The 14010-nt window shown below is 40.0% G+C and overlaps 1 protein-coding gene across 3 annotated transcripts in view; it reads right to left on the reverse strand.

Moving 5' to 3' along the window:
• Positions 1-1360: 1360 nt before the first annotated feature.
• Positions 1361-14010, reverse strand: part of ACTR3B (actin related protein 3B) — a 39103-nt gene continuing 26453 nt past the window's right edge. For 2 of the 3 annotated variants that reach the window (XM_060783462.2, XM_060783461.2), the window contains 5 exons: positions 12870-13043; positions 11903-11995; positions 4681-4806; positions 3742-3825; positions 1361-2281 (listed from right to left, as the gene is read on the reverse strand). In XM_060783462.2, the coding sequence (XP_060639445.2) occupies positions 2186-2281; positions 3742-3825; positions 4681-4806; positions 11903-11995; positions 12870-13043 (573 nt within the window). In that variant the 3' untranslated portion in view covers positions 1361-2185. The remainder of the gene's footprint in view (positions 2282-3741; positions 3826-4680; positions 4807-11902; positions 11996-12869; positions 13044-14010) is intronic. The other variant, XM_060783459.2, reaches the window with a different exon arrangement.

The following is a 14010-nucleotide window of genomic DNA, read 5'->3' on the forward strand; positions in this document are numbered from 1 at the left end:
CCAATAATGAAAAGGCCAAGGCATTGACATCTCCAGCCCATCCTCTGTTCGGATATTAGCCAGCACGCCAATGTCTTAAATCAAGAAATAGCTTTCTAAGACCTACAGAGATACTCACAGGAACATATCAGCAAGTGAGAGTCCAAAAGTGGCAGGCAAAAGCTCAGAATTTCAATCTATGACTGATACCAATGAAAGACTCCCTTCTGGGCACACTGAAGACTGGGCGACTTGGAAGGCGCAGAACAGATTGCACTCTGGCACCACGAGATGCAGAGCCAACCTTAAGAAATGAGGCTACAAAGTGGAGTCTACGACATGCGAGTGTGGAGAAGAGCAAACCACAGATCACCTACTACAATGCAACCTGAGCCCTGCCACATGCACAATGGAGGACCTTCTCACGGCAACACCAGAGGCACTCAAAGTGGCCAGCTTCTAATCAAAGGCCATTTAGTACAATGCTAAGTTTTTAACTTTGTTTGTGTTTTTAAATACATGACAACTGTACCCTCCATTTGCTTCTCACACGATAAATAAATAAATAATACCATAATGAATTTATGCTATTATGTATCTACACTGTAGAATTAATGCAGTTTGACCCCACTTTAACTGCCATGGCTCAATGGTGAGGCATCATGGGAGTTGTGGTTTTAAAAGGTCTTTAGCCTCCTCTGCCAAAGGCCACTGGTGCCTCAGCAAACTACAACTCCCAATATTCCATGGAATATACCCATGGAATGAAGTGGTGCCAAACGGAATTGATTCTATGGTGTAGATGTGCACATAGATTGGTCCTCAAAATAACAATGTCATCCAGTGAATCCTTTTCTTGACAACTACTCTTACTTCACATCTTATCAGTTTAATCTTTTAGCTTATTTTGTAACTAGCCATCATCACATCAGAGGCCATTTCTGCAACCTTTGGACTTGACCTTCTCAAAACAAATAAAGGAAAATGTTTCCCCTGACATTAAGTCTACTCGTGTCCAACTCTAGGGTGTGGTGCTCATCTCCATTTCTAAGCCGAAGAGCAGGTGTTGTCCATAGACATCTCCAAGGTGATGAAGCCAGTATGAAGTGCCATTACCTTTCCGCAGAAGCGGTACCCTTTGATCTACTCTCATTTGCATGTTCTCAAACTGCTAGGCTGGCAGAAGCTGGGGCTAACAACACTCTCCAGATTCAAACCGCCAACCTTTCAGTCAGCAAGTTCGGCAGCTCAGCGGTTTAACCCGCTACGCCACCAAGGGGGCCTTCAAAACAAATACTGAGAAGCAATTATGGAGTTTCCAAGAAAAGAATGCCTTCTTCCACCACATAAAGAAGACTGCACTGCTGCTGATTAATCTGTATGAGCACATCAACAAAGCTTTATTCACCAGTATGCAACCAACAGCTTTTCCTTTTCCCAGTTTTTAAATAAATAAATAAATAAATAAGCAGTAATACATTTCATGTACTATTTTTCAAACATCACTAAGATAAAACCAGTAAATATACATTTTTAAAACCACACATGTAATCAAAGAAAGCCCTTCAACAGTCTGAAATTCAAACAAACTTTGACTCAGGTGGAAATTCAGGCATCACTCTCCATGACATCGCTAGCAGTTGGTGATCAACTCAGGCAATCTGCTTCAACAATTGTCATCAAGTACAAAGTACTCAGCACAGAATATTTGTTCAATTTTTCACAAAACTAAGGCACCATTTCTGAAATCTTATCTGTTCAAGGAAGACCAAAAAATAATAATTAATAAACCCATTGAGACTAATGCAATGATTTGCAAAATAAGTCCCATCCTTGCAGATTGGATAACAAGACTGAGCACAATATAGGTTCTTCCCTGTTCCAGAAAAGCTTTGAAAGTGATAATATTTTGGTTTGGGTTTTGTTGCCCTCTGTTTAGGCCTGTAATTCCTGTTAAACCTTTCTAAATCATTACATCTGCTAACATTTGGAAAAAGGAAGGCACTTAATTATGAAACAGTCAAGAAATTATTCTGAGTCGTTCATTGTATTGCCGTGCCTGATTCCAGCACATTTTGTAGGATTGAGGTATTCTTCTTCAAGGCTACTTGGTCTCCGCAGCACTCCATGTTTCAATAGTTTCAACTCTTCGTAAGCCAAAGGATCTCCATTGGACACAGCAACAGATTTCACCACAGAGTGAGAATTAAGTCATAATTCCAAAAACAGGATTATGGCGGCAAATACTAGGGCCGTATTCCTCATAATCTTTCTTGGTGTGGCATACGTCAAAAAATTCTGGCTGAGTAGAGAAAAGAAAAACAAGCTGAAAAAGTATACAAGCCAAGATAAAGACAAAGCTTTGAGTTAAGAGTTCAGATTATGCAGTCACCACTACAGAACACACTGAAAAGAAAGTGGAACTCAACATGCACTAGCAGGAGCAAGATAAACTGATCAGTATTTATTGTATTTCTACATCAATTTCCTTTTGAAAATTCAACAGTAATATCCATATTGTACCCACTATATGGATGTTATAGTGGTCAAATGTCATGGTTTTTCATTGGAGATCTAATAGTGCGTTAAATATGGGAATTAAAGTAGAATCAAAGTGCCATAACTGTGTGGTATGAAATGGCCCTAAGATGGAAGCACTTCACCAATTTTATTCTAAGGCTCGTTCAAAAGTAACAGACAGATTTTGAAAGCAAAATATTTTGGGAACATTGCATTCATAACCTTTTTTAAAAAATCTCCATGAACATCTGGAGACCACCTTTTGAAAACCGCTAGTCAAGGAAAGACATGATCTTGTTAGAAGTCAACCCTCTGAAAAAGTGACGTTCACAAGCATTCGTGTAATGGCACACAGATAACTCAGCTGTTAAATTGATAAACCATGTCTTTGAACTGCCAGGGACAAAAACATGCCACTGCATAAAAAACACATACTTAGCTAGCAGAGTTTTTTAAATGTTTCTTTGAAATTGGAATTGAAATTGCAGTTGTCCTTGAAACCTCTTAAAATATGCACTCAGAGACAAAAAAAAGTCTTCTTTAAAAAGTAACGTATCTTGTTTACTCACAAACATCTTGAATTATTTTAGCATACTGGTATGTTTCTTACTGAAGTTTAGTTACAGATAGGATATAGTTTCTCTGTGTTGAGAACACAGGGCATCATTCTTAATCAATAGTCCATAGCCCAAAGTCTTCTAGTATATATCTTATGAAAGTCCAAACTGTATAATTGTACTCACTGCTTCTCAAAGCAAACATATAGTAAACTGTTCCTGCATAAGTCCAAAAGACAAATGCTTCCATTGAAATCCAAAAGTATACTTCATCAACCTCCACTGAGGTCTAATGCAAACTGCTAACATTGGAGTCCAAAAGCATACTGATAACAAAATGGAGTCCTGAGTCTGAACATGCTCAGTACAATTACATGTCTGTAGCTCCTCCCACACCAAAGAGATCAGTCAAAGAGGCAAATCAATATATACATACAATACAGGTTAGCAAATATATACATTAACAAACAAATAGTGAAGGCTTGGAAGGTTGCTATTTCCAACAAAATACAGTAGGAGCCTGTGCTATCATTGATCTGTTCATGCAAGATTAAAAACACACATACAATGGAAATAATACCTAGCTAAAGCCTTTCTTTTGACACAGGCCCAGATTAGAAGGTAACCTCCATGTATTTTCCATCACAACTATCCTATAGCAAAATGAATTTATAAAGAGACATACTGTTGATGCGAGCATAGAGCCTCCAAACCAGACTGCATAGCGCTGCATGGGGTGACTGATCACTTGAACTTCAACAGGTTTAGGCTGTAGAGCAAAACAGAACTATCAGGTTAAAGCATTATCAAAACACAGTGCAAGCCTTGACTATTTTGCTAGTCAGAAAGAGCCATTTATAGTGCAATTGCTATAAAATACAGTGCTAGGTATCTAACTGTGGAGAAATAATCATGATGGTACAGATCTCTTATTCAGATTTGGCATTTCTCCAAAATCTGGGCTCCCTTTTGAGTCCCCAAATGTATTACAAGCCCCTGCACACCCTGCAGCAAAAAAAGGAGCTTAATTATGCATTTCAGGTTCAAGTATCTAAAACACATCCTGAACTGCCCCAAATCTGCTGCTTCAAGGAGACTCGGAAGCATTACTACGTAGGAGTACCAGTCACAGAACCCCCTCTAGCTACTCTGCAAGAGGGATTTGGGAACGTGCAGTGAAAAAGGAACTTTTCCATGCTCCGTCAGTTAGAATCACAGCATTGCCATCTACAGCCCTGAAGAACAGGAATATATTTGCTTATATCATTTACAGACTGGCAATAGTGTTTCCCTTTTCTAAGCTGTATCTCTAACTGCTGAAGAGAGACAATCCAGTCAATAAGCAGCATGGCTTTGGGGCAGAAGGTGCTGTTGTGTCAAAAACGTCAACAATGCTGTGAATGCTAGAATCCAGTTGGATTGAGAAAATTCAAAAAGCCGTCAGATCAATGGTCATGTTAGGGAGATATAAATCATTCTACCTTTACTGCACTGTCTTCTTAAATAGATGCTTGTAGCATACTTGGTTTTAAAAAAAAAACATTTGATTTACAGGCCTAGTTATTAACTGCCTAGTGCTTGTTTTGCTCCTTCAAGCATTTAATAGATAATAAAACCTGTTTACCTTTATCCGGCCCCCACTGAGCTCTTCGCTGATTCTCAAGCGGGCGTCAACTACTCTTTTCAAGTCTCTCTGCAGCCGCCGTCCAAAATCCCTGAACATCGTGGAGCCTCCTGCAAGAACCACATTCTACAGGGCAAAGAAAAGATCATTTCTTTTTTTTCTTTTTCTTTTTTGGATACAAGCCAATTGAGGAAATCTATGTATGCTATGTATGCCCTCCACAAATAGTAGGGAAGGGGTAGAATACAATTTTGATTAATTATGCTGTATGGCAAAACAGCCCTGGCAATGGCTCATCTTGTTGTATGTACACGGAAAAATGTTCTGTTTCCATTCTAGTATTTTATTTTGGTTTTTGTTCATCACACATCTTGAAATAAAGAGAGACAGGCAAAACGGAAGAATGTCAAAAAAGCATCTCTGACTCCCAAAGGTAAAGATAAAAGTTTCCCCTTCACGTTAAGTCATGTCTGACTCTGGGAGGTGGCGCTCATCTCCATTTCTAAGCCGAAGAGCTAGCGTTGTCCGTAGACACCTCCAAAGTCATGTGGCCAGCATGACTGCATGGAGCGCCGTTACCTTCCCACAGAAGCGGTACCTATTGACCTACTCACATCTGAATGTTTTCGAACTGCTTGGGTGGCAGAAGCTGGGGCTAATAGGAGGAACTCACTCCACTCTCCAGATTTGAATCACCAGCAAGTTCAGCAGCTCAGCAGTTTAACCTGCTGCACCACCGGGTGCCCCATCTGTCTCCCATAGCAATCCAAAATTTCAGTACTATGGATCTAAAAAATAATAATTTCTTCAAGTTCTGGGTTATCAAGCATCAGATTGACTTATCCATAGTGCTCCAACACAGTTGCATAACAATGCAATAATGACTTCATCCAATTCTTATTTCCTTTTATGCTACCACCATATCCTCATTTCGGTATTCCTACCATGTTGTGTATATACTGCAGAGATTTTGACTGTGCTGGATAGGATTTCTTAGTTTCCTTGCCTAGTATTGGTGAGATACCACTGCAAAGAAGGGCCAGCGGTGGGAGAAGTTTTTGAATAAGATATACCAACTGTCATAGAGAGAACAACAATATTAAATCATTGAACAGGTATGTATAAGAAGATGGTGATTCCACAGTGCCACCTATCTATCACGCTTGGTTTTCAAGCTATCCCTTCAAACAGACGCAATTCATTTCGGAAACCTTTTCTTTGCCATCACCAGTCTTCACAATTAAGGGCTTGGATTTGTATGTTTCTCTTATATTTTCTACAACAGCCAAGTACTGATTGAGGTTCATCAAATCCTTTAAAATAGTTCGGGGCAGCGTGAGGTGGTTGCAAATCTTCGTAAGACTAAATCCAGTGAGCATGGCCCAGGACTGCATCATAAATGTTGGAAATGGAGGAGAAAATCAACCTTTTCGTAGCCAAACGGACCTTCAAAAAATCTAGAATAGCCAAAAATTAATAACAAATACACAAGCCAACAAAATCAAACTTTTTGTAATCATCAGAAATGAGAGGCAGTTTAAATCAATTTTTATACTGATTTTAAGTATGTCTTTATTTTTCCCCATCATGTCAACTTTTTAAAACATGATGAATGGTACATTACAGTGGACTACTATAAAGCCTGCACATTTCATACCATATTCGTGTAACACAAGCCAATAAGTATTTCTCATCAGAGGCTAATCAAATAATTAATAATTTTACGCACTGATATCAATTAAATTCAATTGATATCAGCACGTAAATGCATTATTTGATTAGCCTCATTGCAAAAGCTACACATGTTAGAGAAAAAATAAACACAGATCTGAATTCAGCACAAAAAATTCTGTAAGAATAATCTAAAATAAAAAAATACTTGTTGGCTTGTGTAATCTGTGCATTAAGACTTAAGTTATGACCATTTTTGTTATATTTACTTACTCTTGTTGGCACAAAACTAGAACAGAATTAGATTTGGTAGAGGTTCCCCCTTGACATTAATTTATTTATTTATTTATTTATTTAGTACACTTGTATACCGCTAATATCTCAGCCTAAAACGGCGACTCATTGCGGTTTACAACATTTAAAAACAACAATAATACAGATTAAAAATATAAAACACATACATATACAATACACAGTATTGGGCCACCAATACAGACCAATGCATCTCTTAGTTAAAATCATAATCCAATTTCGTTGTCTGTGATTGCCAGTCCTTGATCCAAAAACTTCATCGCATCGGATTAGCCGAATGCTTGCTCAAACATCCATGTTTTCAGTTTTTTCCGAAATGCCATCAGCGAGGCAGAGTTGTGTCCAACTCTGTGGGGTGGTGCTCATCTCCATTTCTAAGCTGAAGAGTCAGCGTTGTCCATAGACACCTCCAAGGTCATGTGGCCAACATGGAACGCCGTTACCTTCCTACAGAAGCGGTATCTATTGATCTACTCACATTTGAATGTTTTCGAACTGCTTGGGTGGCAGAAGCTGGGCTAACAGCGGGAGCTCACTCCACTCCCCAGATTTGAATCACTAACCTTTTGCTCAGCAAGTTCAGCAGCTCAGCAGTTTAACCTGCTGTGCCACCGGATGCTCCATTTGTCTCCTATTGATCTATACACATTTGCATGTTTTTGAACTGCTAGGTTGGCAGAAGCTGGGGTTACCAGCGGGGATTCACCCCGCTCCCTGGATTCGAACCACTGACCTTTCAGTCAGCAAGTTCAGAAGCTCAGAGGTTTAATCCGATGTGCAACAAGGGAGACCTTGTGTTTTACTGAGTATATTGAGTATTCTATGTTTTAAATAAAAATGGACAGTGATCAGATCCTCTTAAGATTGCAACATGCAAGTTAAACTACTCTTAAGGCCCCATATACACTGCCATTATAATGCAGATTGAACTAGGTTACCGTATATACTCGAGTATAAGCCGACCCGAATATAAACCGAGGCACCTAATTTTACCACCAAAAATGGGAAAACTTATTGACTTGAATATAAGTAGAGGGTGAGAAATGCAGCAGCTACTGGTAATACAAAATAAATATAGATACCAATAAAATTACATTAATTGAGGAAACAGTAGGTTAAATGTTTTTCAATGTTTACATAAAACTGTAATTTAAAATAAGACTGACCAACTTTGATTAAACCATTATTCTAACCTTTTTCAGTGTCAATGTGCTTACGTAGCCTTCCAATAATAAGAAAGTAAAATAATAAATGTAATAGTAATAATAATAAATAGAGTAAAATAAATATAATAAAATAATAGAGTAAAATAATGCAATTGTAATAATGCCAATAATAGAGGAAAATAATAAATGTAATAAACATAATAGTAATAACAGAGTAAAATAATAAATAACTTTGACTTGAGTATAAGCCGAGGGCAGCTTTTTCAGCCTAAAAAACTAGGCTTATACTCGAGTATACTTTACTTACTTACTTACTTACTTACTTAGGCGATCCCTCGTAGTCCGAGGATGATGGTCCTCCAAGTTCGGTGACCTGGGGGTGGGTTCGTAGGTGGCTGTGGAACCCTATTCTTGACCTGCATCTTCTCCCACAGTGAGGGCATTGGTTTCCCTGTGGGAGGCGGTCTTGGTCGGGGTTAGCTTGATGCGCCTTCCTCTTGGCACGTTTCTCTCTTTCACCCTCCATTCATGCCTCTTCAAATTCTGCAGCACTGCTGGTCACAGCTGACCTCCAGCTGGAGCGCTCAAGGGCAAGGGCTTCCCAGTTCTCAGTGTCTATGCCACAATTTTTAAGATTGGCTTTGAGCCCATCTTTAAATCTCTTTTCCTGTCCACCAACGTTCCGTTTCCTGTTCTTAAGTTCGGAGTGGAATAACTGCTTTGGGAGACGGTGGTCGGGCATCCAGATAACGTGACCGGTCCAGCGGAGTTGATGGCAGAGGATCATCGCTTCAGTTTTGGTGGTCTTTGCTTCTTCCAGCATGCTGACATTTGTCCGCCTGTCTTCCCAAGAGATTTGCAGGATTTTCCAGAGGCAGCGCTGATGGAATCGTTCCAGGAGTTGCATGTGACATCTGTAGACAGTCCACGTCTCACAGGCATAGAGCAGGGTTGGGAGGACAATAGCTTTAGAGCCAAGCACCTTGGTATCCCTACGGATGTCCCGGTCCTCAAACACCCTCCGCTTCATTTGGAAAAATACTGCACTTGCAGAGCTCAGGCGATGTTGTATTTCGGTGTCGATGTTGACTTTGGTGGAGAGGTGGCTGCCAAGGTAGCGGAAATGATCAACATTTTCTAATGTTACACCATTAAGCTGTATCACTGGCACTGGAGAGGGGTTGACTGGTGTCTGCTGGAACAGCACTTTGGTTTTCTCGATATTCAATGACAGGCCAAGCTTCTCGTATGCTTCTGCAAATGTGTTTAGAGTGGCTTGTAGATCTTCTGAATGCGCACAGACAACGTTGTCATCAGCATACTGGAGTTCTATAACAGATGTTGTTGTAACCTTGGTTTTGGCTTTCAGTCTGCTGAGGTTAAACAGCTTGCCATCTGTCCGATAGATGATTTCCACTCCAGTGGGAAGCTTCCCATCAACAAGGTGAAGTATCATAGCGATGAAGATGGAGAAAAAAATTGGGGCAGTAACACATCCCAGTTTGACACCTGATTCCACCTTAAATGGGTCACTTTGGGAGCCATTGTTGTCCAAAACTGTTGCCATCATGTCATCATGGAGGAGCCTCAGGATGTTCACAAATTTGTTTGGGCACCCAATTTTTTGGAGGATGGTCCACAGAGCGCTGCGAGTATATACAGTATATGGAAGTGTAGATTCATATAATCTAGTTCAGTGCAGTTCAATCTGCATGATATGAGTCCACACTGCCTATATAGTGCAGTTCAAACTGCATTAAATGGCAGTGTAGATGGAGCCTGAGACACAGAACTCATTTTTTTCATTGTATTCTCATGTGGTCAGCCTTGATGAAAAGAGCAAAATTTGCTGGCTGAACATAAGAGAGCACTGACTGCAGTTCAGAAAGTAGCATAATAGGGAGTGGGAAAATTACAGTGCACTCCGGGGAAGGTCTAAGTAATTTAATCCCAGTAGGAAGAGATTTGAGAAAGGGGAACTGAAAGGAAAGGGTGAAATTAATAAAAGCAGTCTGAGCCAGGCCTCCTGCTATGGAGAATGCAGTGGGACTCCCAAATGCAGCATTTAGTATTTAAATGACTCACACACTCCAGCAACAGTTAAAATACAAAAAGAGAGGAGCCAGCAGGGAAGGAGAAGTAATCTTAGTTATTGCCAAAATGCGAGCAATTTGTTTCTTCAAAGAGAGTCCGCATAAGCAGAAGGAGGCTCCCATTTTAATTCTGTCCTTTTTCCTATCTCATCTTACTGCATTTCTTAAGATGCAGATAAAACAATCTGCAAAGGTGGACATCTTTAACCTTTCCATTGCCAGGGCAATCTAAGGACCATTCAATTTCATAATATCTTGAGGACCATTCATTAAATTTATGACAGATGAGAGGAATAATTATTATAATTATAAACACTTTATTTGTATTCTGCCCTATCTGTGAAATCTCAGGGTGGATTTCACCATACAGGCAAATATTCAGTGCCTCCAAACAATGACACACAGATAAAGGCGCAGATGGCTGAGTGTCAGCTGCATTAAGATCACTCTGACCAAAAAGGTCATGAGTTTGAAGCCAGCCCGGGTTGGAGTGGGTTTCCAACCAATTGTGTGTAGCCTGTTGTTGACCTTTGCAACCCGAAAGACAGTTGCATCTGTCAAGTAGAAAAATAAAGTACCACCTTAAAGTGTGGGGAAGCTAAATTAGCTTATTTATGAGGCCATAAAGAAGACTCCAGCAAAGCATTCCAGCGGAGAAGCATGTGGGGAATGTGGAAGTGCTTCATCAACGTCGCAGATGGACGAGGAAAGCGACAGCTCCCCTGGCGGCCAGAAAAAGTTAAATAGCCTCTGTGTATGTCTGTATATGTTTGTATGTCAAAAATTTGCACTGAATGTTTGCCATATATGTGTACACTGTAATCCGCCCTGAGTCCCCTGCGGGGTGAGAAGGGTGGAATATAAAAGCTGTAAATAAATAAAGCTAAAGGCTTCCCATTCATCTCTGGCTCCAAAGAGCCTGCGTTGTCCATAGACACCTTCGAGGTCATGTGACTGGCATGGCTGCATGGAGCACTGTTTACCTTCCCGCCGAGGCAGTACCTATTGATCTATTCACATTTGCATGTTTTCGAACTGCTAGGCTAGCAAGAGCTGGGGCTAACAGTAGGAGTTCACCCTGCCCCACAGATTCAAACTGCCAACCTTCCAGTTAGCAAGTTCAGCGACACAACGATTTAACACGTTGCGCAACTGTGGCCCCTTCACCACGGCAAGTGGGGGAGAGAACTTTTATCAGTCATAGAAACTAGGCAGAATTGTTTCCATATAAAGACACTGTATATTTAAATGTATTATTTACTGAGTTTTCTCTAAAAATACACAACTCGTGTACATTATGTCATCGTCATCGCCATCATCACAGTCTATTCTAGTTCAGTATTTAAGGCAGCTTACAACAGTTAAAATACACATAGCTAAAAAAAATAACATACAATACAATTAAAAAATCAAATATATAATACAATATCAAAAAAATTAAAATCTATTAAAAACTTAAACCCTTAAAAGTAACTTCACCAGAATCAATGCTGTCAAGATCGTGGATCTTTTGCCATTATACCCACAACAGATTTGACAAATTAAGTGGTAATAATTTAAGAAATCTATGTAATTCCTGGGTTAAACCGCTGAGTTGCTGAACTTGCTGACAGAAAGGTTGGCATTCCAAATTCAGGGAGTGGGGTGAGCTCCCACTGTTAGGCCCAGCTTCTGCCAACTTAGCAGTTCGAAAACATGCAAATCTGAGTAGATCAGTAGGTACCACTTCTGCGGGAAGGTAACAGTGCTCCATACAGTCATGCTGGCCACATTACCTTAGCAGTGTCTATGGACAATGCCAGCTCTTCAGCTTAGAAATGGAGATGAGCACCACCCCCCAGAGTTGGACACTACTACACTTAATGTCAGGGGAAACCTTTACCTTTACCTTTTGTAATTCAAGTTTTGGTCCTCAGTTTTCAGATAGATATACTTCAGTGACTCTCCTTTATACATAGATAATCTATTTTAAAACCATACCTTATATAAAGGGCGCCTGACATCAATAGGGCAGTTCTGTACAACTTCGTCAACAACATCTGAAATCGACTCCATGAAATCTGCATTGGCAAACTAAAAATACAAACATAGATATGGGGAAGTGTAAGAAAAACTGGATGGGTTGTTGTGAGTTTTCTGGGCTGTATGGCCACATTCCAGAAGCATTCTCTCCTGACGTTTTGCCCACATTTATGGCAGGCATCCTCAGAAGTTGTGAGGGCTGATGGAAACTAGGTAAGTGGGGTTTATATATCTGTGGAATTATGTCCAGGGTGGGAGAAAGAACTCTTGTCTGTCACAGGCAAGTATGAATGTTGCAATTGGTCACCTTGATTAGCACTGAACAACAAGGACAACACTCAGAAAACAGGGGAATGGCAGACAGTAAACAATCAGGACCAGCTAACACTCCCAACAAGGGATTCCCCCAGGCAGGAAGCAGCCAGGCTTTGAAGATACAGGGCTATTCAATGCTAATCGAGGTGATCAATTGCAACATTCACACTTGCCTCCAACAGACAAGAGTTCTTTCTCCCACCCAGGGCATTCCACATCTATATAAACCCCACTTGCCTAGTTTCCAACAGACCTCACAACCTCTGGGGATGCCTGCCATAGATATGGGTGAAATGTCAGGAGAGAATGCTTCTGGAACTAGGAAAACCCACAGCAACCCAGTGATTCTAGCCATGAAAGGCATTGGATGGTTAATACAGAAACTCTCCATAGTAATATTTAAATGTTGAAACCACCACAGTAGTTACAACTAGCTGTGAAAGTCTTCGACAATACATTAAAATAAGTGTGATTTTAGTTATACATTTTCTGTTGTATCTTACTATCATTTAGCCACTAGGTGTTGCTCTATCACAAGAAGTGTGATTCTTACTTTTACTATTACTATTATAATTATTATTAAGGTTGGGGAAGTAGACTTGTTCCTTACCTCTGGATGAAAGAAGATTTCCGGCCCAAGAAATCGTTCATAACCAACGTCAATAACATACTTATTTTGGTTGATTGCGTTGATACCTGTGTATTGCTTTATCCACTTCTGTGGATCTGCATCATATTTGGCAAATTCTCTTACTATGTCAGGGCAAATGTAACAGTATTTTTCCTGTAAATAAATGTAATGGAATATATTTATTTTTGTCAGATTGATAGAACATGCCAAATTGAATACTCCAAAGTTGATATCACAATACAACTAGAAATCTGCAAACCCAGTTTATAGTCAGTTAATGCCGATTCTGTGTCTGTTTATTTACCTTGTCTTCTTTAAAGCATACTATGCTGTAATCAAGTACTTGTGAGCAAAAGTAGATCCAAGGGAGCACTATACCGAGGGATAATGGCACTGTCTCTGCAGTAAAAAAGCTTCCAATAGAAATGTTTCTTTGGTCTCCCAATGATTAGCATTGTAGAAAGTGAGACAGAAAAATTGAATCAGATCCAGAACTATATTTGTTGCATTTGCATTTCTTCGATTGACTCCCTCTGCCAATATATTTGAATGCTTAAATGTGTAATATGCCCAATTGAAATCTTAAGGCACTGCAATGCTACAAGTTGCATATGATACTGTAAATCATAGCCTTCTCCAGAGAAAAATGTATAATATCACAAAGGACTGCCACCTCAGCTGCTTCATAGGAAATCTGCTACAAAACAGGAGCTTTTTTGTTGAGTTCCAGGACAAGAGAAGCAGATGGCGAAAACAGAACAACGGCCTGCCTCCATGGAGTGTGCTTGCTCTTATCAATGTTTAACATTTACACAAATGATCAGCCACTGCCAGATAGGACAGAGAGTTTCATCTATGCCGATGATCATGCCATCATCGCTCAAGTGATGATGAACAGAAGCTCTCCAAAACTTTAGATGCTCTTACTGCCTATGGCAGGGGAAACCAGCTGATTCCTAATCCATCTAAAATGCAGATGTGTGATTTCACTTTAAGAACAGACAAGCATCTTGAGGTCTGAGGATTACCTGGGAAAGAATCCCAGTGGTGCACTACAGTACACCAAAATACCTGGGAGTCACTCTGGACCGTGTTCTGACCTACAAGACACACTGCTTGA

Source organism: Anolis sagrei, chromosome 6, assembly GCF_037176765.1.
Source record: "Anolis sagrei isolate rAnoSag1 chromosome 6, rAnoSag1.mat, whole genome shotgun sequence".
NCBI lineage: Eukaryota > Metazoa > Chordata > Lepidosauria > Squamata > Dactyloidae > Anolis > Anolis sagrei.